We start from the raw sequence: 24698 nt of genomic DNA, 5'->3' as shown, positions 1-24698 counted from the left end.
TTAATTTAGTTCCCTAGCAATAAACTCTTTATCTTCAGGGATTAAATTATTCCTTTCTGAACTCAAATTTACCTAGCTAAGTATCCTTCTTATGTGATTATATTTAAAATCTGCAAGAACAATTCTGCTTAAAATGTTGAGTACTCTGGATCACTTAGTCAAAATTATTTGGGAAATAACTAATAAGTCATAAAGGATCTACCATTCGTGAAATATAATACTTAGATTATTAGAATCATTTAATAATAGAATAATTTAATAATAAAGGAAAGTAGTACATTCCCTTACACTTTCCTATCAATTTATCTTGGGGAATTATGCTATAGAAGTAATTGGATAATTTATTCTCTTTTTCTGCTTCAGCTTCTACAATTGCAGCTGAGTTTTATGACAAAACCTGATGAGAAACATTATACTTAAGGAAAATATTCCAAAGAAACCCAAAGACTAAATAATAAAACAATACTATATTCACAGGACTTTTAGTGAATGTTACCAAAAGTTTTTGCTTTGGGGACATGTAAGGTTCTCTGTAATAATAAGAACCTGGGTCCCTTTGTGGGGTGATCATTTCCCCACCCAATCCCTTCAAGCACCACTAGGAAAAAGAGGACAGCTAACACCTGACTGTTTTCTTTTTTAACTTTAACACATCGACATCAACTCAATACCCTCACAACAGCTTTGTGAGGTAGATCAGTAGGTAAATAGCAAGTACCATCTTCATTTTGCAAATGAAGAAATTGAGGCACTGAAAGGTTACGTGATTTGCCCAAGGTATTCAATGGTTAAACGTGAAATTACAGTGTTATATTATCCCTGCTCCTGGCCTATCGCTCTCAAACCACACTTCACAATATAAGGCTATGTGTGTGTGTGATCCCAAAAGGACACTCTATATGACCTTTGATTGAGAGTAAAATCCATCCATTGATAATTATTTTAAAGGGGAGTTAATCTCAAAAGAATCAAATTGAAGAAAATTAAATAGGATGATACCCTATTCCTTTCACTATCTGCATAGAACTGTGTCTTTAAAAATTCACATGGTAACACTAAGAGGAAAACAAAAATTAAAAATTATATTTCAAAAAGATTTACCTTCAGAAAACATAAAATCATATTATTAGAGTGACTGTGATTCCTCTTCAAACTGGAATACTTAAGAGTGAAAGTGGGCACTATTAAAAGTCACACAGAACAACAGGTTTTGAACTGAGAGTGCTGTGGGCAGGCTCAAGGACAGTCGGCACCGAGTGAACCCACGGCCTGGATGCTCCAGGACATAAGACATTCCCTGCAAGCATGCTCTGTCAACTACAGTCACCGAGTAATGTGATGATGTCAAATACAGTACCCAACTCTGACTTAAACACAAAGGTTAAAAAAATCAATTAAAAATAATTAGCATGTTTAACCAAGAAGTTATTACACATTTCCATTCTAATATACAGGCATACCTGATTTATTACACCCAGAGATGTTACTTTTTTTTACAAATTAAAGGCAATATCCTCCACCAGCTAAACAAGTATGACTCACTTTTTTGCAAGACTCACTTCATTGCCGTGGTCTGAAACCGAATTCACAATGTCTCCAAGATATGCTTGTAATTTTGTGTTTGCTATAAACCACAATTTAAGTGTTGCTAATAACAGCAAATGCATTCACTTTTTGCCTTCGAATAACCAGAGGTTATTTTTCAAAAAACAATAAACAAGCACCTTTAAAAGTTAGAGAATTTTGTGGGACTCTTTGATTATTTTGTGGGACAGTTTACTCAGCAGTTAAAGCACTGGCTTGTGGACCAAAGAGTCTCGGGTTCAATTCCTGTCAAGGGCATGTACCTCAGTTGTGATTTGGTCCCGGGCCCTGGTCGGGGTCATGCAGGAGGAAACCAATCGATGTGTCTCTCTCGCATTGATGTTTCTCTCCCCACTCCTTCTCTGTCTCCCTCCTTCCCACTCTATCTGAAAATAAATAGAAAAATATCCTCGGGTGAGGATTTAAAACAAAAAACAAAACAGTATTTACTGTTAATGTGTAAAATTCTTCTTAAATGGAAAAATCAAAACAAATCAACATGCTCAATAATAAAGATGAACACTTCTCTCTGAAATGAAAATCTTTTACAAAGCAATACCACAAGCATATGACAATTTCCAGTTACGACCAGATTACACCTCACCCAATTACTGCGCACATGCTGAAGACACCAACACGCTCAGCTGAAGTATAATCTGAATAGCACGTGCAGAGACCTTACTAATTAATATGCATAGAGTTAAAAAAGAGCTTTTTACATTCAGTTATGTCTAGTAAGTAAGCCTTGTTTTAAGACATGAGTTTTATAAATATGGTTATCGAGGTCTCCAACTCTTTGGGAAATACAGGATTAACATATTCTTTAGAAACAGCAAATATGTAAATTGAAATAAAGTTGTATAATATTATTTAGTTTGGCTTAGGGCTTCCTTGGAGCTTTAAATCAACTTTCCTGAAAAGAAAAAAAATCTGAAACAACCTGAACTACATGTTCTCAACATATACTGATCTTTATCATGAATTAAACCTCTCCACTGTTCACTGTGCTTCTAAGGCAGACACTTCAGGAATGGTATGTGATAAATTCTAATAGGAAAGATGATACTCTATTCAATGAAGAATGAACTATTATTACTAAGATGTGATTGATTTTCAGAGTCTCTTTTATCCTGACACTTTTCATTGAGAGTACAGTGTAAATTCTAGGGTATACAGACTGAACTGATGTGCTGATTTTGGTTACTTATTCCATAAATTCTTTCAGACTTTAAACATCATCAAATATTCTGCTGCGAGACATTGAAAGGTATCGTCCACCAGGCTGATACCTGAAAAGCAGATAAAGAAATGATCTGAGGCATCAAAAATAATAAAGGAGAAAAAAACAAGGACACACTAAAAGGAAGTGGCTACATAATTTGTAAGCACTGTAATATCTACTCAGGAGCTGAAAGTAGGAACTTATTTTCCAAGGATATTATCCCAAAGGGATTTATTTAATTATAAACCAACCAACAACTGTTTAGAGCCTAGAATACATGCATGAGAGTGAGAGAGATAAAAGAGAAGGGGTGCAGAGATGTAAAACACATTATGGAACTTAAAAGATTTAACAACTACTCTTGATTATTGACTATAAATAGAATATCTTTTGCTCTTTATAGGCATGGTATAGCAAATATCTTCATGCATATTTTGCTTTTGTTTAATTATTTCCACATAGCATTGTGACTAAAAGCACAGACTGTAGCCAGAGTCCTGGGGTTTGAATACATGATTTTGCCATTTACAAACTTTGTGACTATGAGTAAGTTAATAAGCCTCTCTGGGTTCAAATCCAATTGGATTTACAACATAAAATACAATATCATTGTAAAAAGCTTAGAATAGTGTCTGACACCCAGTCATAGCTAAGTGGCTATTGCTAAATATGATAAATTTCATAAATGAGATGGTCAGAAATACACACTGTTAAGATTCTTACTATCAATTTCAATTCTTTTTTTGTAATGCCAATAGTAGTTTATTAAGATTTCAATTACCACCACTGGATACTGTAATTTTAAAAACAGAAAAGCATTAGAAGGTATAAAGTAGTATCCAAGGATTTTTAATATGCTTTTTGTTGGTGGTGAAGATGAACGCTTTCCTTATGTTTACTGTCTCGTCCAGGCAATACGTTGTTACGCTTTCAGAGGAATGTGCAGCCAGAAGGGCACAGCTGGAATTTACCTTCCTGGTTCAGATTCCAGAGGATCATCAGTAAATGCTTCTGCATTAAAATCCAAAGGTTCTGCATCTTGTAGGAGTTCTATTCGGTCCCTTTCAGTCCTATTATTAGCCCTGATATATTTGGATGCTGCTGCAAAAGAAGAAAAAAAAAATATGTTTACTTTTCTATTGTCTTTATGAATCATGGACTATGAACTCACAAAAAGAAAAGTCAAGATTATAAAGGATCTCAATATTGATTGTGACGACAGTATTAAGAAATGATAACTACATGGTTCCTTCCTTACAATCAAATTAAAATAACAAATAATATGATAGAAAATAACAAGGACAATTTTGCTCTTGTAGCTAGTCTAAGCTCAGAAGCAGCTACAGTGCAGACTTAATTACTACAAATGAGAGTTACTATTTAACTATGGTATCATAACAGTAAAATTATTCATAACCAAATCAAGTTTCAGTTGGTTTTACAGTGAATCCAGGGACTACTATATCTCACTTCCTGGCTAAGATCGTCTTTAAGGTGTACTCAACTCCAGCTCTTTATTTTTTATTAAATTTACTGGGGTGACACTGGGTAATCCATTATGTAGGTTTCAGGTATACAATTCTGTAATATATCATCTGTATACTGTATTGTGTATTACTTGACTTGGGGTGGTAAAAGCACAAACACTCAACTCCAGCTTTTTAAGAAAGGCCTGAACTATATAATTTTATTAACTAATCTCATCCCAACAAATTCAATAAAAAAGAATAAAAAGAAAGGCCTGAATCTTTCTTACAATAGGCAAGAGTTTAGGGCAGCAATGTCCAACAGAAATAAAATGCAAGCCCCATATTTACTTTTAATTTCTAGTAGCTACATTAAAGAAGTAAAATGAAATAGATAAAATTAATTTTAATACATTTAACTCAATATATCCAAAATATTATTTCATATGGAGCACCAGCCACATTGCAAATGCTTAGCAGCCATATGTGACTAATGGTGACCATCCTACTCTGCGCAGACCAGAGTCCTAACTCTCCACTCCTGCGTGGATGGGGTTTTCTTCATTAACAATCTACATTTTCACAATGTTTTGAGCAGTCCAATAGCTTCAAAATCACTTTATAATAGAATCCTTTTTGAAAACGTAGGGCAAACCAATTCTTTCATATCTTACATTTTTGTCATCTTAGACTCACCTCCTCATTTTTTCTCTCATTCAGCAAATCCTGTTTGCCTACCACATGCCAGGTTCTCTCTAACTCATCATCCTAAGTCTGTGTTTCCTCTTCTCTTACCCATTCTCCCATACTCTCAGATGCTTCCACTCAGTTTACTCCTACTCCATGGTCAGCAAGCCTCCAAATCTTTCAGTAAAATCCTCCTGCTATTTCCTAGCTTTAACTAAACGTTAGCTCTTCCCTCTTTCTTCTACCCTAAGTTTCATTCAAATCCATCCTTTTCTCTTTATCTCCAGGATCAGTGCTTATTTTAGGCCCTCATCATTTCTTTTTTTGTTTTTCAATCCTTGCGTGAGAATATGTTTTTATTGATCTTCAGAGAGAGAGGTAGGGAGAGAAAGAAACATCATTTGGTTGCCTCCTGACCGGAAATGGAATCCACAACCTTTTTGGTGTACGGGATGATGCTCCAACCGAGCCAACAGGCCAGGGCAGGCCTTCATCACTTCTCTATTGCTACCAAAACAGACACTAAACTGGTTTCTGTGTCTCACTTCCCTGAAAATCATGCTTTAAACTGCTGTCAAAATCTTTCCAGATCAGAAATCTAAGTATGCTTCTTTCCAGATTGAAATCTTATCTTTGGGATAAATTCCAAACTTCTGGGAAAAATAATATGTTTCCCAACTATCTCTGTAACCTCCCCTCTTAGCAGGCTCCTCATATTTTAGGCTCTACTCAGAGAAAAATTTGCATTTCCCCAAAGGTTCTCTCATGTGGCTCATTATTCCTTTTGCCTAAAACACCTGCACCTGGCTAAGTGCTAGTCATTGGTAGATATAGTTAAGTATTTCTTTTGCACAGAAATCCTTTCCCAATAGAGTCCTTCCATCCCGGGTCGAGTTCCTTCAGCATCTCCCACAGACAGACAACCTCTGCCTTCTACGCAGGGCTGGGTTCTGCACAAAAACAGGTTTCCTGCCACATTTCCAGGGGCGGATGGCAGGACTGAAGATGTAGGGTAGGGAGGTTTCCTAACTCAAACCACTAACAAATGTTTCCTGCCTGGTATCAGTCCCTCACTAAATTATGAGCATCTCAAGAATGGAAGTTTATGTTCTCCATATCCCTGTATACCTGGGAAAGTACCCTATATATATAGGTCAGTAAATTATTATATAAATGACCGAATTACGGCTTAAATGTCCTAATAGAAAAAAAAAAAAAATCTATGTAAAGAATAGAAATTAGTATCTGCCTAGACTATGCCCGGGATAAGTACTATTAATTAGGGTAGTACAATTACAACTATTTATCTATATCCCAGATGTCTCCTTCCCCTACCAGAATGCGTATTTGAGTTTCTGTCCCTCCCATACACTAAGAGATAAAAAAAGAAAGTCACTGCAGAACCACATTTCTGAATGGGCATCCTCATCCTCGGTCTCTATGCAAGCAAGCATGAAAGAAAATTACTTAGAGAATAAACTACTTACATCGGTTCGTACTAATATCTGACTCTTTTGGGTCAATATGAACATTTCTGTTTCTAGTGGAATCTTCTCTATTGTGTCCATAACGTTCTTTCCATTCCTAGGAAAGAAACACATAAATATATCACAGAAGAACTCATAGGCAGAAAATAATTCATCAGTGTGCATAGATTATACACATAGAGTAATATAATGTAATTCTTTTTCATTAGAAATTCATCAGGTAATCAGTATAACTAATGCAGTGCCTTTAAAAATATTAGTCAATTTTTCTTATCTCTACATGATTTTAATAGTTTCTAAACTTAACTTTTACAAATGAAAGGACTTATAGACATATTTTCTAGCTATGATTATTATATAATTCAATTCCATTTAAAATGTCAAAACAATATTGCTACTACAATAAACTTACCTTGACAATGTAGAAGTTATGAGAACTCATAATTAATGAGATATTTAAAAATTTTTCTCCCAAACTAATTACAAATTTAGAGACCTCTAAACTCATGTTTGATAGCAAAATTAAAGATGTATGCAAAGAACCCTGGCTGGTTTGGCTCAACGATTAGAGCATTGGCTTGCGGTCCGGAGAGACCTGGGTTCAATTCCCGCTAAGGGCACATACCTCAGTTGCAGTTTGTCCCCGGCCCTGGTTGGGTCATGCGGGTGGCAACCTTCGATGTGTCCCTTTCACGTCGATGGTTTTCTCTCTCTCTCTCTCCCCCTCCCACTCTATCTGAACAAAAAATGGAAAAAAGTCTTCGGGTGAGGAAAACAAAACAAAAAGATGTATGCAAAGATAATTAGATAATGACTCACATGGCATTGTGTGTGGTCTCAACTTCACTAAAACCATATTAACTAGGATTCCGCTCATTAAACTCTTAGAACTGAAAGGAACAGGAGAGGTCACATAATTCCACCTCCCAGGCAGTGCAGGCTTCATTCTAAAGTAGCCATGCCAGATGCTTTTTGGCTCTTACTAGAAGACATGAAATTTCTATGCATGATCACCCCTGCAATATTGGTAAACCGTGGAAATGTTCAGAGAGGTGAACTCCATCTCCAGTAACTTCCACTCTGGGTCTAGTCATGCTCCGAAATAAAGCACAAGTCTCCTCTTACATGACACACACTCGAACACGAGAGACAAGTAGCATGTCTCCCAAGTCTTCACTTCTCCAGTACAGATACGCTCAGGCGTTGAAAATTTGTGTTAACTGTGACTAGATTTTTCTCATTTTTGCCTTTTTACTCTCTAAGAGGAGGTTAGTTTGCCTCAGCAAATGGAAGACTGAAGAAAAATTTTAAAGGAATAAAATTAATGTCATAAAAAAGTATAATTTTAAAGCAATCAAGGCCGTATGAATTTATTCATTTATTTGATAAAAACTATTTACTGAGCACCTACCTTACTTAAGATACTGCTAATGTTGGACATGAATTTATTATTGATGAGTTTTTATAATGTCTGGCATGTACATCTGAAACTAGCAAAATTACCTAGCTTTATAAATATATCTTACATCGTTCCCAACTATTCTCTGGTCTCCAGCCAACTGTTCTAAATATCTTTGATATTGCACATTAATCTTTAGGTTACAGCAATTTAATAAGTACTGTACTTACTCTTCTTCGATTTTCACCTTCTTCTTGCCTTTGCCTTTTTCTCTTCTCTAAAGACAGAAAAGTGGTCTCAAATTTGGTACAACATGGCTTAATGAGATGCAGAGCAATTGAAGTAAAGGTATCAGACTATGACCAATTTCCTTTAAATTACTACCAAGTCAAAGGTGAAAGGTTATTGTTGGAAAGGACCTTAGCTTTCACCTAACCCCACAGAGAATGCCTTCTCTGCTCTAGTTGGAGATGGCCTTTGAGGCTCTGTCTAGTTTCAGTGAAGCAAAAGTTCTTCCTCAGGGTCACCTGAAATATGTTCCTCTGTAACTTCTTTTTTCTTTATGCCCTATTAAACTCTTATTTTTTTCTGCATAAAAGTCTTTCCCCTTATTATCTCTGGCTATATACTCAGTGGGGTTATTTCCCCCATAAGATATATGCTTTATAGATTCATAATTCTGTCCTCTAAATACCTTCTGACTTATTCTTACTCTTGAAAATCTTACCTAGGACTAGATATGATATTGCAGAAGAGGTCTAATTAATGCAAAAAAAACCCAGTAGAACTATTACATTAACTGAGCCCCAGACCCAAGTAGGGAGAGTATCTAAGAATGAGTGTCCCAAAACTCAAGTTTTGTTTTTCTTTTTCCCCTATCCTGCCATCATTCGAACATCAGGGAATTTGATACATTCAGTTTTGAGCTTAGATTCCAGTCGAATGCCATGTATTCTAACAGGCTGTTAATGATCATCCACCACATTCTAAAAAACAGCCTTGGCTTGAATGACTCCCTATGCAGTATTACACTGATGATTTTTTTTTAATCAATGTGTTTATAATTGTGTTGAACTTGGCATATGTGTCAAAGCAAACCTGAAAATGACTCCAACACTATACCAGAGCATTATTTAGCTGCAGACATACTAAATAATTTCTGTTGCAGAATTTCTTAAACACAGATGAGACAATCATTTATGTTTTCAGATTACTTTTGCTATGAAGGTTTTATGTAAGTTTTTAGCTAAAAATATTAATTTGCAATTTCTTAAGACAGATTAAACATTACAAATTATACAAACAAAATTCTGTATTTGGAATCTTTGTACTTTCCCTTCATTTATTTTAAAAGACAAATCTTACCTCGCCTGATTAATTCTTTTCCTTCATCAACTAAGTCTGAGGTCATATCATTATCTCCCATGAACTGCTGGAAACCAAGTAGATTTAAACAACGAGTTCCCAAACTAATAAAAGTAGATTTTCAAAAAAAAGGGGGGGAAAAAAGCATTATTTCACATTGTAAATGTTTAGCCAAACTGTTTTTAGTGCTGTCACCCTCAGAGAAGCCTATATTTTATTAGTTATCACAGCAAGTTCCACAGAGTTACATTCGTATTTAAGAAGTACTTATTTCACTAAGTTTATATGCCCAGTGCTCCACTGACTAGGGTATGCCACATACCTAGACTTCTTAAGGAAACAAATTAAGTTAGGCCATTAGCATATGTTCAGAAAAGTATTATCTAAGGATGCGAAACAATAGCTTAATACAAAAGCAATTTATTGTTTTCTTATATTCAAATAGCAATTTTAATACTGGTATTTCTGAGACTTTAAATATTCCTTTGCCATCTTCGTTTTCTTGTGGAAATACCATACCCTAGGATGAGAAGCCCTAAACTACACAACTGTCTCTAAAAGGTCTTAGGAAGTGTCAGCAAACAGCTCATGCTCTCCGGGCAGTGAAGTCTGAAGATCAGCTCTGGGTATGGCTGTGTTGCCAATAATATGGATATTATTCAGACTAATTATGGCAGCATTTCAAAAGAAAATGGACCTATAAAGTCAAGTGACCACTGAAATGTCAGTAAGGCACTGCTTCATATATTCTTACAATAGAATATCTATTTTGAGAAATAATTTAAAAATGGAGAAATACTACCTTATTTTTCCTTAAGGACAAATTGCATGGACTCTAAAACATCTTTAAGGAGTTATTTTTAAGTTTAACAATTTTCCTTTGAATAAACATATAATCAAAACTTAGTTCTGGATAGCCAAAGGGTGACTGTTCTCTTCCTTTAATACATGGTTTTCACAGTGTACACCTAAGTCTTTTCTACCTTATAGAAAAAGCTCAAGACAATATACTATCATTTCTTATGAACAGTTTTATTTTAAATTATAATTTTTTAACTCCTTTACTTATGAGAGGGCACAATATAGATGTTTTTAAAACTTCAACAGAGAACTTATTTCAAACAATACTTATCTATTTACTCAATATCCTACTGTGAATACAAACATCTTATTTGTAATAACTATGTAATGGTACTGGAAGATTTAAATAAAAAGTCATGGGATGAAACTTACTTTTGTTAGAAAAGCAAACTGATTAACATCAATAAAATATTATTTTTAAAGTCGCACTTTTAGTATGTCATGGAGCATTCAAGCAGTGAAGAGGGTAGACAGAGAACAGGATGAGGCGCCTGACAGGTAGAAGTAGAAAAGATAGGTGCTAGAAGCCAAGCACACCTGTACTTTAACTTTTGAGTTTCACCTCTAAGATTCTACCACTTTTTCTAATCCTACAAAAACAACAGCCCGTGTACTTCCCAGCTTTACACGTACAACCTGATTGCCATTGCTCCTCGGCTGACCTCCTGTGCCAGCTATGACCCGAAGCATCTAGAAACCCAGCATGATTGTGGGGAAAGCCCCAAGACTAGTTCATGTTATTGGACAGAAGCTGAGCAAGGGGTGTTTTATGAGCTATACTGGCTGTTAGTGTGGAGGCCAGGACTTTGAGTTTAAAATCTGTAATTAATCCTATCACTCTGTAGCCTAAGTAATTGTAATGAATAACTACTTCTCTTTTTCTGAAAATAATCTTTGAAGAAAGAGCCTTATCTAATCACTCAAGCAATCCCTTTAAACTACCCCCAGCACCCTCAAAGCCACAATAAAAAATAAACATCAACCATAACCCAAGCAATAAATAGTTAAAAGCGTCTTAAGAAGAAAGGATACCCACATCAGGCTAAGATGTGGAAAAATAAAGTGTTCAGTTTCTTACCTAAAGTAAGTAGCAATGCAGAGAATTACCACCAGCATAGGATAATATATATAGAATCCATCTGCAATAAAGGATAAAACTTTCATGGAACCCATAATCTGAGAAAAAAGTAAAAATTAGAAAAATATTAATTAAATCAGTACAGCTCTACATTTTTTGTGTTTTCTATCATTAGACAATCACACATATCCAGTTATATCAATAAATTTGGACTTTTCAAAAAGTATAAATAAAACACTAAATAGACTAATTTTTAAATTAACATCACAAGAAAAAGAATTGTTACTGAGGTGATGAATGTTAACTTACTGTGTTATCGTTTGATATATATATATCAAATCATTATGTTGTACAACTTAAACTGATACAATGTTATATACTGATTATATCTTAATTTGCTTGTTTACACAGGTTTTCTCCTAAGGAGAATTAATATTTTAGAGACATTACTGAAAATGATATACAGTAAGACTATAAATATAAAAGTTATTATTATAGATCAGGTCTAATTGATACTACTCAGCTGGATGACCTATGTGAACCAAAAGGTATGTTTTTATAATAAAAGAAATCACTTTTATCTAGTCATTAGTAACTATATATACAGCTTTTAAAAGAAAGTTTTAGTTATTTAAAAAAAGATTCAAATAATGCTTTAGAACTTTTCTACATTAAAAGAATTTTCACAGTAAGAACATCCCATTTGATAATGAATCTAAAGAACGGTCTTCTGACCATACTTACAGATGTATAAGCAGTTGGTTGTGTATTCTGGTGAGAGATGGAGGAATCCATATGGGTCAACCCCAAGAAATTAAGACATAAAGGAGGAGTCAAACGGCAAAATAGCCTGCAATAAGCATTTATAAACAAAATATATAAAAAATAAAGTAGCAAATTACACTTTATATTATAATAAAATGTATTAAGAACATTTCAGATCATTGTAACTATTATATCATCTATCTGTATTGTATGTATTTTGAATTACTAATGTGAACCTCCCTTACTTACTTGGGAGACATTCTGAAAATCCTATTAATCACATCATCCTTAAAAAATCAACACCCACAAGGCAAAACTCCCGTCTCAGGCTGCCTGCTTTGGCGGTGTTCGCCACCGCTTTACCCCAAGGATGCGTGGAGTGCCTCTGTATGCACCTCTTCCACGTCTACCGTCTGTGCCATCTGTCTGGACAGCATGACCAGGACTGTAACATCCTCAAGGAAAACTGTGCTCAATACATGAAAGATCTCAAGTTGTATCAAAGTACATCACTCTCATAACTATAGGTATAAAGAATTGTTGGAGTCCAATCTGTCCAGATAAAAAAAGAATCTTAAAGAACTACAGAGCTGAAGAATGGGGGAGAGGAGGAAGAAGGGAGGGAGGGTGACGGAAGTGAAAGCATTAAGTACAAATTGGTAGTTACAGAGTAGTCACAGGGATATAAAGTACAGCATAGGGAATATAGCCAGTAATACTGTAATAACTAAGAATGGGACCAAGTGAGTAATTGAAATACTAGGTGGACTTCTCTGACTATCTAACCAGTATGCTGTATACCTGAAACTAATACAGAATAGTACTGAATATAAACTGTAATTGAAAAAAAAAAAAGAGAGAGATAATATGAGGAGTGCTTTTGTGGTGATAAAATAGTTGTGGTTATAGGAATCTACACACACACACACAAATAAAATATAAAAAATAGTGAGAATGAAATAAAGTCTGTAGTCTAGTTAACAGTAATGTGTCAATGTAAATGTTCTGGTTGTGATGTTGTATATAAAATATCTCCATTGGGGGAACCTGGGGGAAGGGTAACAGAATTCCTTGTATTATATTTGCATTCCTATCCATTTATAATTATTTAGAAAAAAAGGTAAAAATGTCCTATATAATAGATTGTGCAACCTAGCCCAAGTTGAAGCTCTCTCTCGAAACTCTTGCTAAATCTCTTAGAAAAATTATTCCTGTTGGTTTTCTCCGTCCTCCACAAATCAGTTTGAGGATACTGAATCTCAGAATATTCTCCAGGCCTGATTTAATCTCTAAACTCTCAAATGTTCCTAATTTTTACTAACCTATTTATGGACTCTTGAATTGGTAAATCCAGGTTCATATGTTTTCCTTTTCCATCCTCACCTAGCATTCCTATTTTAGCATTAGCCTTCAAGCAGTATTTAGCTAGCGTTCAACAAACATCTAATACTTAATCTAATCAATTAGCTCAGAGAAATACAAGTGTTAGTGGAAGACCCATAAACAAGGAGAAACAAAAGAGAGCTCCATAAGGATGCATGCAATAGAGACATTTCCCTGGTTTCTAGAGACAACCTACTTACATGCCACTGAAAAGAAGGCTGTAAGCATCGGTCTGGTGATGTGAAGCCAAGTAGTAATAGTTAAACACGCGAATCCTGAACACAGTAGAATAAACACAGATACTTAGGAAGAAGATGGAAAGGAAGCAAGCAATCTGAAAACAAACAAACAGACGAAAAAACTTCAGATTAAGACAATGGACTTTAGCACTTTATACACTGTCACAGCATCATTCTTTATTTCTAGCTAACATTTGTTGACATTCTAAAATGCAAATACAGTAACAATTTTTGTGTTATTTAAGAAAATGAAATTATGAAAAAAAGTATCTACATCTCAACCAGTTTCACGTCCCATCCCTAAGTTTCGAGTCTACCTCCTGAAGTGTTCTCCTAGTCCCTTAGTGACCCTTCACATGAAGACTATAAGTAATGTTGCTTCGTGGGCATACAGAGAATCCAAGTATTCTCAAAAAAGTATTTTGCACTATTTTGTATCTTTTCATCTCTCCTCAAATACAGTTCGTAGTTTTTATAGTCTGGGTAAATTGATGGCGCTCACTTTTGGAAGTTTGAATAACTTCACTGCTTTTATTATCACTAGACTATATAGAGAAAAGATACTACAGTTAAGGATTATACTATGAACTGACATTTATTTATAGCACATATAAAATAAACTGACCTCGATATAAATATAATTGTATGTTTTTTCAGCCAGCTGTATGAAGACTGCAAACAGGGATAAGACAGGTGTAGTGCTAAAGAATGTGCACTCGGACCACACAACAATCACAGAGAAGACAGACAAAACCACAGCAAGTATTCTGTAAAACCATGGTCGCAAAAGACATTCCCAATACCATTCTGGAAGATAAAAGAAAAAAAAATGATTAGGAAAACCATACAGGAGAGTAACAGGGTATTTACATTGTTTCAAAATATCTCCATATAGGATAGATAATTGCAAAGAGAAACATAGTAGTTTTATAGTGGAGAAAGCAGGCAGACACCATCCCAACCCAATGATCACCAGTAATGGACAAACATCCCACGTGCCTCCTGCTACGACGACGCATGACGAGAACACATCACTGCTGTGGTGTTCCTGCCAAAATTACAGCACCTGTATCTAATCATGAGAAAACATCAAACTCAAATTCAGTGACACTGGAAAAAAGCGGGCCTGTACTATCCAAAAACATCAATGTCATAAAACAAAGACTTAGAAATTGTTCCAGAGTAAAAGAGATTGAGAAGAAACAACAAATGGATGCATTGCATGACCTGTGATTTTTTTATAGACATTATTGAGATAATTAACTAATCTGAATGAGGTCTGTAGATAAGTGTTGTTTTGATGCTAATTTCCTTATTATGATCATTGTGCTTGGTTATATAAGAAAATGTATTTATTTATAGAAAATACACTAAAACATTTAGGGGTTTAAAGGTATCACATCTGGATTCAACTTTGAAAAGATTAAGGAAAAATATATATATAGAGAGAAAGATAAAATAAATATGGTCAAATGTTAACATTTGGAGAATCTGGGTGAAGGGTATATGGAAATTCTTTGTTATTATTCTGGCAACTTTTGTTAAAAGTTAATAAAAGAAGAAGAGCCTGGCTGGTGTGGCTCAATGGACTATGATCCCATGGACTGAGAGGTCCCAGTTCGATACCCAGTCAGGGCACATGCCCAGGTTTCGGTCTTGACCCCCAGTAGGGGGAGTGCAGAAGGCAGCCAATCGATGCTTCTCTCTCACATTGATGTTTCTATCTCTCTCTCTAAAATATCAATAAAAACATTTTTTTAATTAAAAAAAAAGAAAAGAAGAAAGCTCACAAAATTGAAAAATATCTCATCAGCCACTTCTTTTCTGCTGGTTCCTCCTCCTCAACTTGGAGCCTAAATTCTGGAGAGCCTCAGCTTGGTCCTCAGGTGATCGCCTCTCTATCCGAGTCACTTCTTCACTGATTTTACCTTGAGCCATGGTCTACCTACCCAGTAATGACATCCTGATTTATACAGAGATTAGACTTCCATAAACTGTAATTTCTATAGCCAGCTACCTATTCTGTACCTTATTTATATCTTCATTCAATGACACTCCTGGCACACTCTACCTTTTCAACCCTATTCTCAGCATAATTAATTCCTGGTGATTTCAACATTCACATAGGTGATACTCCTTTCAAAACTCTCGTCTTCCACTTTCTTGACCTCCTCTCCTCCAACGATCCTGTCCTCCACCCTACCTCAACTATTCATTCCCCAAACCTTTTATTGCCAGTAACTCCAACCCTTCCTTGTAATCTCATTATACTATCTCTGTGTCCAAGTAACACCTTCATCTAGTATTCCAACTCTACTGACTGCCTCGACCAACAATCCATTTATTCTACTGCCTTTTCATTGCCACTTAACACCCTGCTGTCCCTTATTGCTTTCTTTACCCAGCTCAGATTTCAGTCTTTGAAGATAGTCACTCCCCACTATACCAATTCTTTTTGCTTCCTCTTACTTTCTTATACTTGCTAAACCAGACCACACCCTGGCTACCAACTCCTTGGCTACCCTGAGCCTGCACCTGTGGGGTTGCACATCGCAGGAGAAAAACACAACTTTGATGACTCGCCTCACTTTACATTCTTAACCACTAGCTTCAAGTGGACCCTGAGCACTGCCTAGCTAGCCTACTGAAATTCACCATTTTTCCCCCATGCACAATCTCCTAAGCAACTATTTTGCACTTTCTCTTCTTTCCTCGACTCTCCAAAATCTTTCTCTATACTTACTCCCAGAACTTCACTAAAAGAAGTTGGCAGAAGGAAACCTCCCCAAGTTTCCACCATTATGTCTTCTCCTCTGCTCAGGTACATCTGTGCCTTACCTCCTAGTCTAGGGCCTTTCTGTTCATTGTTCACTATTTCCCATTTCATCTCCCCAATACACGAACACTGTCTCAGCCATTCTCATCTATCTCATCAAATGCCCTCTAAGATGCCATTCACAAACAACATGCTAGAACTTCTCTTGACCCTGCTATCCTCCTTCAACTACTACCTCTTGTTTCTATTCCCGTTTATAAGGAAAGCATTTTGAGAGTTTTCAATTCTTACTGTTTCCACCTGCTCTCCTTCTTATTTCTTTTATACTCCAATCAGGCTTTTTATACTCTTACCCCATCTCACCTCTCTGAAATCCAATGGGCATGTCTTAGTATTCAGAATAATCGACCTACCTGCAACATTTGAAAAGGTACTTTATACACCCTTTTCCTCAAAAGGCTTCACTGTCCTAGTTTTCCCATCTCATCAGCCACTCCTTTTCTGCTGGTTCCTCCTCCTCAACTTGGAGCCTAAATTCTGGAGAGCCTCAGCTTGGTCCTCAGGTGATCGCCTCTCTCTCCGAGTCACTTCTTCACTGATTTTACCTTGAGCCACGGTCTACCTACCCAGTAATGACATCCTGATTTATATACAGAGATTAGACTTCCATAAACTGTAATTTCTATAGTCAGCTACCTATTCTGTATCTTATTTATATGTTTATGTGTATATTGCCTGTTTATCTTACTCCACAAAGGCAGAAATTTGTCTTTTCTCTTCACTGAGATATACCATGCATCCAACAATACGTAGCACATATGAGCTCAAATACTTGTTGAATGAATGAACAATGTCACATCATTCTCTCATTTAATTAGGAAAGATCTTCACTGAAAAGATCTCTGAGATATCTGTTATGACCTCCATTATGTCTTCATATGAAGACCAAACATGCAAAAGAGAATCAAGTAAACATAAGTATCTATTTGAATACCTAAGGTAAAGAGAAGTTTTAAAACTATGACACAGGTATTTCCATTAAATTCTTTATACTAAATTTGATAACACTGTAGAAAGTATCATAAATAATCATAAAGTAGAATACGGTAATTATGCTTATTGAGTGTAGGTTTCGTACATACAGTAATAAATGAAATAATCAAACAGTACTTCTCGGGAATATTTTAGTAGTACATCAAGACTGAAGGAGAGACTCAAACTTGTGATGTAAAATTGCTTAGAATTATAATTACTCAAGTATATAGTATTATATATACAAAATATGCTTGATATATTGCACATATTTTTGCATAAAATTTTGGTTATCTGTGAAGTAATAGTGCAAACTGATAGATTATATGTTATATGACAAGTAAAAATTTTCTTGGGGGGCGCTTATCAGATACATAATATTACCACATAGCATAAGTCAAATAATACAAATAAAATTCAACTTCATATTGGTGAAAATATATACACTTTTCTTCCAAAAAATTATCATCATTAAACTCTGAAATTTATTTCAAATTACATACCAACTGTAGGACTATAAAAATACTGGACAAATCTATTTTCTGGCTCTGGCGATTGAAAGCTATGAACAAACTGATGTGTAGCACTAGTTTCATTTTTTGCCACATCTTCTAGATAAAATGCTTGTTCCAAAAGAATCTGCCACTGTACTTGAGTTCGACGGTGCCGCTGAACTGAATAAATAACCTAAGAAAGAGAACAGGGGGTTTTATCTGTCAGTGTTCTGATCCAATATTGGTTCAACTCCCCATTAAGGAGCATGTTTTGGTTGTCACAACAATGGGAAGTGCTAGTGGCATATCCCGGGTAGAGCCAAGGATGTTAACATTCTGTGATATATACAATACTTGTGCTCAGTGAATAATTCTCCCTCTCCAAGTGCCAAGAGTACCCCTGTCAAGAAACATGAATTCCTTTTCTGTGGGCAGTAATTATAAATCTAACTAAAATATCATTAAGTAATAGAGCTATAATTAATAAAGTTACCTGTTTATGTAGTTTCACCAGACTTTTTTCACTTGGATAGGTATTATGCTTTTCATCAAAATCTTCATAATCATCCATGTTCCTACCCATTTTTTCCTGATACTCTGTAGGACACTAAAAGGAGCAAGTAGATCTTTTAAAATCATATTTGTAAAAAGATAAGAATTTATTAAAAATCTTTTATTCTTGGGCATCTCTAATGTTCTCAAAAAGATCTTCCTTTATTGTCATCTCTAAATAGTTGGAGGTTTTGTTGATGGCATTTTTCTGAAAATGTTTTAAAAGATGCATTGAGCCCTGGCCAGGTGGCTCAGTTGGTTGGGGCATTGTCCTGTATGCCAAAAGGTTGTCGGTTCAATTCCCAATCAGGGCACATACCTAGGTTGTACCAGGTTTGATCCCTGATCGAGGCACATACAGGAGGCAACCAATCAATATTTCTCTCTTAACATTGATGGTTCTGTCTCTCTCTCTCTCATAAAAATAAAAAAAAGAAAGAAAGAAAGAAAAGATGCATTAAGTTTCTTCTTACCTCTATATTAACATTAATCTCTGTGCTCAGATATACTAACTGGGGATCGGTAAGGCAGGAAAGCTTACCTACATGAAGCAACTAGTATTTAAGAGGATATTTCTAGGTAAGCACATAATGAAATTGTCAATTATTTTCCTAGTTAAATAATGAAGAAGAATCACAACATATCCAAGACGTTGAATTTTTTTTTTTTATCCTCATCCGAGGACATTTTTCCATTTTTTGTTCAGACAAAGTGGGAGAGAGAGAGAGGAAGAGAAAGAGAGAAACAGCGACGTGAAAGGGACACATCGAGTGGCTGCCAACCACACAACCAACCAGGGCCAGAGACAAACTGCAACCGAGGTACACGCCCTCCCTTAGCGGGAACCGAACCGGGGTCTCTCTGGACCGTAGGCCAACGCTCCAATAGCTGAGCCACACCAGCCAGGACCAAGATGTTGAATTTTTTAAAAGAATAGTACAAAGAAACAAATACATGACTTAGAATTATCTGCCCTGCTACTAGTCATCTATTATCTATATGAACTTGGGCAAGATAGTAACTTCCCTGAATAGGTCTTAAAAGGTAGTAAATATGAGAGAAATTATTAAAGAACTGAGTCTCATGACTATCATCCTAGCCAAAAGGAACACTAGCTAATAACCAGTATAATAAATTTAAAATACAGGAAAAGAGATAATTCAGTGGTTCCATGGTTGCAGAGAAGATAACTGGGGAACTTATTTTGAATAATCAGTTTTGAAAGTACATTAGTACTCCTAATTCAATAATGATATATCAAAACCTTAACTGTGTGGCTTCTTATTAAATGCGTTAAATATCTCATAATGTCACTGATGTTATGATATATGTAGGAGGCTGACTAAAACAGATTATTAAGGCCCTCATTTATTTTTTTATGGGAGATATACCTTTAGTGACCATATTCAATGACACTTTTATAAACTGTAAAGGTCCATTTCCATCTCTGTGTTGTGGCAGTCATTATACATTACTTAACATAACCTCTATATCCACATTTCAATGGAAAGTATTGCCAATAATCAATGTTAAACTTGTAATGCAAAGGAAAATGTTCTAAGTACACATTACTACTGGTTTATGGCTAATATTTCCAAAGAAATGCAAAAGCAGCTGGGAAGACTTCAGTCATAGGGTGTTTCATACTTTCCCCATGTTTTTATTATAATATAAAAACTTATATTTCAAAAGAGAATAGATGCTAATATGATATAGTTACCTTTTTAAGTATTGTATCAACACATTTTCTCAGTGGGTGGTTATACTTGATGCTTTCATTCACTTTACGAACCTCCTATACAACGAGAAAAATGAAAATATTTCCATTTCTATGGGTTGGACCTCTCAAATGAGAATGCTCTAAGCACTATATAAATATATATATTCTCACAAGTAAAATTTCCATTCAAATTACTTAGCATTTACATAAAGTCCCATTCACTGAAAAAAAGTTCTTAAGAACACAAGTAAAAACATGTACAAAGTTATACAGGGTAGGACAAAAGTAGGTTGACAGTTGTGAGTTTAATACAATAATTTAAAAAATAATACAAAAATAAACTGTTTTGCATACTAACAACTGTAAACCCACTTTTGCCCCACCCTATATAATAGCTATCTCTACATCCTCACAGTTTTTATTACCTTCTAGATTTACTCCCTTGTCATTTGCTTACTTGGTACACAAAGATGAATAAACATTATAAAAGAGTCATGAAGGATGAAGCAAACTTTGCAATCCTGAAAGAACAGGACTCCTCCTTGACCTTGCTCATCACACTGAATCATCTCATTATCTAAATCCAGTGAAGAAACCGGAAGAAGAAGAGGTCACCACTGTCACACAGCGCCCACTCCTGGCAATGGGAGAGTCGTCCACAGGAGTCACAACGAAGGACGCACTGCATGTCTGTTTACCAAGAGCACACTGCTGGCCAGCACTGTGTATGTGTAAGGTCACCGCAACCCGTACCGGAGGGCGGCGTGGGAAGACATGGTGTTGTATCTGTTTGAATAAGACTAGCATCTAGTGATAAAATAATTCAACAAGAAATTTAATGAGTATGAAAGTCATAAAGAAGTTAGGGAAATCAGTCTACAGAACCAATAGTTAAAAGAATCATAATATTCTAGGATTTTAATAAAATTGTTTAAAAAGTTGGAAGCACTTTTCTAGATAGAATAAACAGCAAGTTCAAAGGCTGGGAAGCAAGAGAGAACTAATCGAAATATTAAAAGAACATTCTGATTGTAGGGTGGAAAACAGTTTTATGATACACAAAATGAGGCAGGGACACCCTGGCATACAGACAAAGTTATGAAAAAATATCTGTAACTTATATGACAAAAATCATTACCCTTAATATATGGAAAGCTCTTGCAAATCAACAGAAAAATGGAAAGATGCAGAAGAAATACAACTGGCTGATTAATGTCTGAAAAGATATCCAAGATCACTAAAAACAATTACAAATTTTAAAATGAGAACAATTTTCTTAAAAAATTATAAAAATTTGATATCATGTAATGAGGTAAAATTGTGGGGAAACATGTTCCTCTAGACACAGTAAAATGTGGAAGGTAATTTAGCAACATCCATCCAGAATTTTAAATATGCAGACCCTATGAACAATCTGCATCAAAAGACATTGCTCCTGTCAAGGGGCTTAGCTGCATGAACCTGAAAACACATTATTCAAATAGAAACGGTATGGAAACTGCTGTATAATTTAGTATGGGAGACTTCATGACGAACTGATTACTTAAACTGAGATAAAAAGCATGAGTAGGAGTCAGTCCATCAAAGGAAGGGGCAAGAATATCACAGACAGAGGGACAGCATGTACGGAGGCCTTCAAGCAGAAAGGAACAACGAGTTTTAAGGAACTAAAAGAAGTCCAGTGTGACCTATTTTGTCCATCAGTTTATTATGTTTATTGGATTCCACTTATAAGTGCAATCGTGTGATATTTGTCTTTCTCTGACTAGCTTATTTCCCCTAGCACAATATTCTCCAGGTCCCTCCATGCTGTCACAAAGGGTAAGAAAGCCTTCTTTTTAACAGCTGTATAGTACTCCACTGTGTAAATGTACCATGGCTTTTTTATCCACTCACCTACTGATGAGCACTTGGGCTATTTCCAGATCTTAGCTACTGTGGCAGGGGCTGAGAGGAGGAGGGAATTGGGGGACATCTGTAATACTGTCAACAATTTTAAAAAAAGAAAGAAATAGGTGCAGTTTTAAGGTTATCACAGAACGTCAAATTTTGGCCTTATTCTCAAGTGGCTCAACAGAGTAACACAAGTTTTCCTTTTTTATCCTTAACTATGATATTAACAATAATTAAAGATAAAAATGAAAATAACAGTGGCACTAAAAGAAGTCCAATATGAGTTCAGGGAAAGAAGAGTGAGGGCCTGGGAAACGCCGGACCAGGCTGAGGAATGACTTCAGCAAAGCACCCCAGAAGTTCTCAGCAACAGTTTATTTTGAGGTCAGTGAGTGAGGCCTGAACATGGGAGTAAAAAGATTAGACTTGGGTTTTTAAGAGGTGCTTGATACATCCTTATATTACAATTTTCCATTACTAAGCTGCCTTAAAGTTTTCTTGACTTGTTAACAACACTTTGAACATGAACTACACGGTCAGGTTATATATTTACATATGAAATAGCATCTATTTCCTTTCTATATTAAATCAAAATAAGAACTGAGAAAGTTAACTATTGATATTTGCTCTATTTGTTTGTTATAAAAGTAAGTTTCCTTCAAAAGTTCATAATTTTTATAACGTGTGGAAAGTATCTGAAGTATTCGCTTATTTTCTTCACATAAAATAACGTAACTTTGAGCTCCGTCATTACTGTGCCTAATCAATTCTTCACGAGGCAGGCCAGACAACATCCATGAAGTCAGGCTAACAGGAAATTTGTAGCCAAAATAAGTAGCTATTTCTCCCTTTACAAAATCCCCTTCCTTGAAAAATGAGTAAAGTAGAAGTGGCTTCTGTGACCATGCAGCAAACAGCCTTTGGCTAGTCTGACATGGCTTCTAGGTTTTATTAATGCTTCAAAGAAAATAACAGACACACAGATGTAGTATGCATTCACTTCAGAGAGAAACATAAAAACACTAAGCTGTTTTTTATAAAACTGCATTTAAGCCCTGGCCGGTTTGGCTCAGTGGTTAGAGTGTCAGCCTGCGGACCAGAGAGACCCGGGTTCAGTTCCCACTAAGGGCATGTACCTCGGTTGCAGTTTGTCCTCGGCCCTGGTTGGGTCTTACGGGTGGCAACCACTCGATGTGTCCCTTTCACGTCAATGTTTCTCTCTCTCTCTCTCTCCCTCTCACTCTATCTGAACAAAAAAATGGAAAAATGTCCTTGGGTGAGGATAAAAAACAACAAAAAAAACTGCATTTAAAATATTTTATAGGTAGTTGAAAAATATAATCACTAATTACAAAAAAAAAAGGTGACTGAACTTTGTGGTCTCTTAAAAGATGTATTCATCCCTGGCCGGTTTGGCTCAGCGGTTGGAGCATCAGCCCAGAGAGTCATGGGTTCGATTCAGGTCAAGGGCATGTACCTCAGTTGCAGTTCGGTCCGTGGTCCTGGTTGGGGTCACACGGGAGACAACCAGTCAATGTCTTCCCCCCTCCCCACACCACCACCTCCCACTCTGAAAATAAATGAAAAAACATCCTCTGGTGAGGATTTAAAAAAAAAGATGTATTCAAAACCAGTGTGTTTTAAAGTTTTCTCTCAAAGTAAATTATTCATATTTTTTCCATGCTTTATTCTGCACACCTCCATCATCCTGTACCACAAGATCATGGCTCCTCCCTGCTTGCAAGGTATCAATGATTCCTCATTACTTTCAAAATAAAGTCTGAACTCCTCAGCGTGGTATTCAAGGCCCCGCTATCTAGCTACAATCTATCTTTCAAACTTTACAAGCTTTATCTTTCCAACATAAACCTTATGCTCAATTCATTTGGTTTTAGAACCTCTTGCTATCTGACCAGGATATGCCAGCTATAAAAAATTCTACCCATCCTTCAAGGCCCATGTCATATTTCACCTCCTCCTCTGATCACTATTCAGAAGTGAAACTTCTCTAGAGCATTTCCTTTGTGCAATTCACATCACATTCACCATATACTGTAACTGCCTGTACAGTTCTCTACTCTAGATAGTTAATATCCTAATGGAAAATGGAGTAGGAATTAGCCAAAGAGAGTAGAGAAAAGAGCATTCCAAGAGTTTGAAAACAGCGTGCTCCAAGAGAAGACAGGCGATGAATGCAGAGGTGAAGAGTAGGGGTCAGAAAACCAGATTAGATCTGGCCCACCACCTGCTCTGGTGGGCAACACATCCATGCTCATTCACTCACGCATGGTCTCCGGCTGCTGTCATGCTACTGTGACAGAGTAGCTGCACATGAATCCTAAAACACTTACTATCTGGCCCTTTACAGCAAGTGTGCCAGTCCCTGTTGAAGCACGAACCACAGTCAGACTACCTGGCTCTATCACTCACTAGCAGTGTGAATACGGGAAACTTACTTAACCTCCATGTAACTCATTTTCTTCGTTTATTAAATAGGGGTTAATAAAATCTCCCTCATAAGGTTGAGAGAATTAAATGTACTATTATATGTAAAGTTCTCAGAAAGTCATTAGTAAATAAGCCTATATGGTTGTTTGCTATTATCATCTTCACTGTTAAGTTTGAGGAACCAAACTTGACCAGTGCGAGGAAGACAGAGGCCAGAGATAAGGGTGGAGAGCTAAACATGGGCCAA

General features: G+C 36.0%; 1 protein-coding gene across 4 annotated transcripts in view; it reads right to left on the bottom strand.

Annotated features, from left to right (window-relative positions):
• Window positions 1–1941: 1941 nt before the first annotated feature.
• Window positions 1942–24698, bottom strand: part of LMBRD2 (LMBR1 domain containing 2) — a 41017-nt gene continuing 18260 nt past the window's right edge. The window contains exons 7-18 of one of the 4 annotated variants that reach the window (XM_036279690.1): window positions 20111–20185; window positions 18332–18445; window positions 17848–18031; window positions 14162–14343; window positions 13498–13631; window positions 11894–11999; window positions 11150–11247; window positions 9211–9314; window positions 8076–8122; window positions 6447–6543; window positions 3778–3907; window positions 1942–2873 (exon numbers count right to left, since the gene is read on the bottom strand). In XM_036279690.1, coding sequence (XP_036135583.1) covers window positions 2813–2873; window positions 3778–3907; window positions 6447–6543; window positions 8076–8122; window positions 9211–9314; window positions 11150–11247; window positions 11894–11999; window positions 13498–13631; window positions 14162–14343; window positions 17848–18031; window positions 18332–18445; window positions 20111–20185 — 1332 coding nt within the window. In that variant the 3' untranslated portion in view covers window positions 1942–2812. Of the gene's footprint in view, window positions 2874–3777; window positions 3908–6446; window positions 6544–7315; window positions 7337–8075; window positions 8123–9210; window positions 9315–11149; window positions 11248–11893; window positions 12000–13497; window positions 13632–14161; window positions 14344–17847; window positions 18032–18331; window positions 18446–20110; window positions 20186–24698 lie in introns of those variants that run through there. The other 3 variants (XM_036279688.1, XM_036279687.1, XM_036279689.1) reach the window with 3 other exon arrangements.

Source organism: Molossus molossus, unplaced genomic scaffold (assembly GCF_014108415.1).
Source record: "Molossus molossus isolate mMolMol1 unplaced genomic scaffold, mMolMol1.p scaffold_m16_p_3, whole genome shotgun sequence".
NCBI classification, from domain to species: Eukaryota; Metazoa; Chordata; class Mammalia; order Chiroptera; family Molossidae; genus Molossus; species Molossus molossus.
Note: the sequence above shows the minus strand (reverse complement) of the source record. Positions and strands in the feature narration are given on the sequence as shown.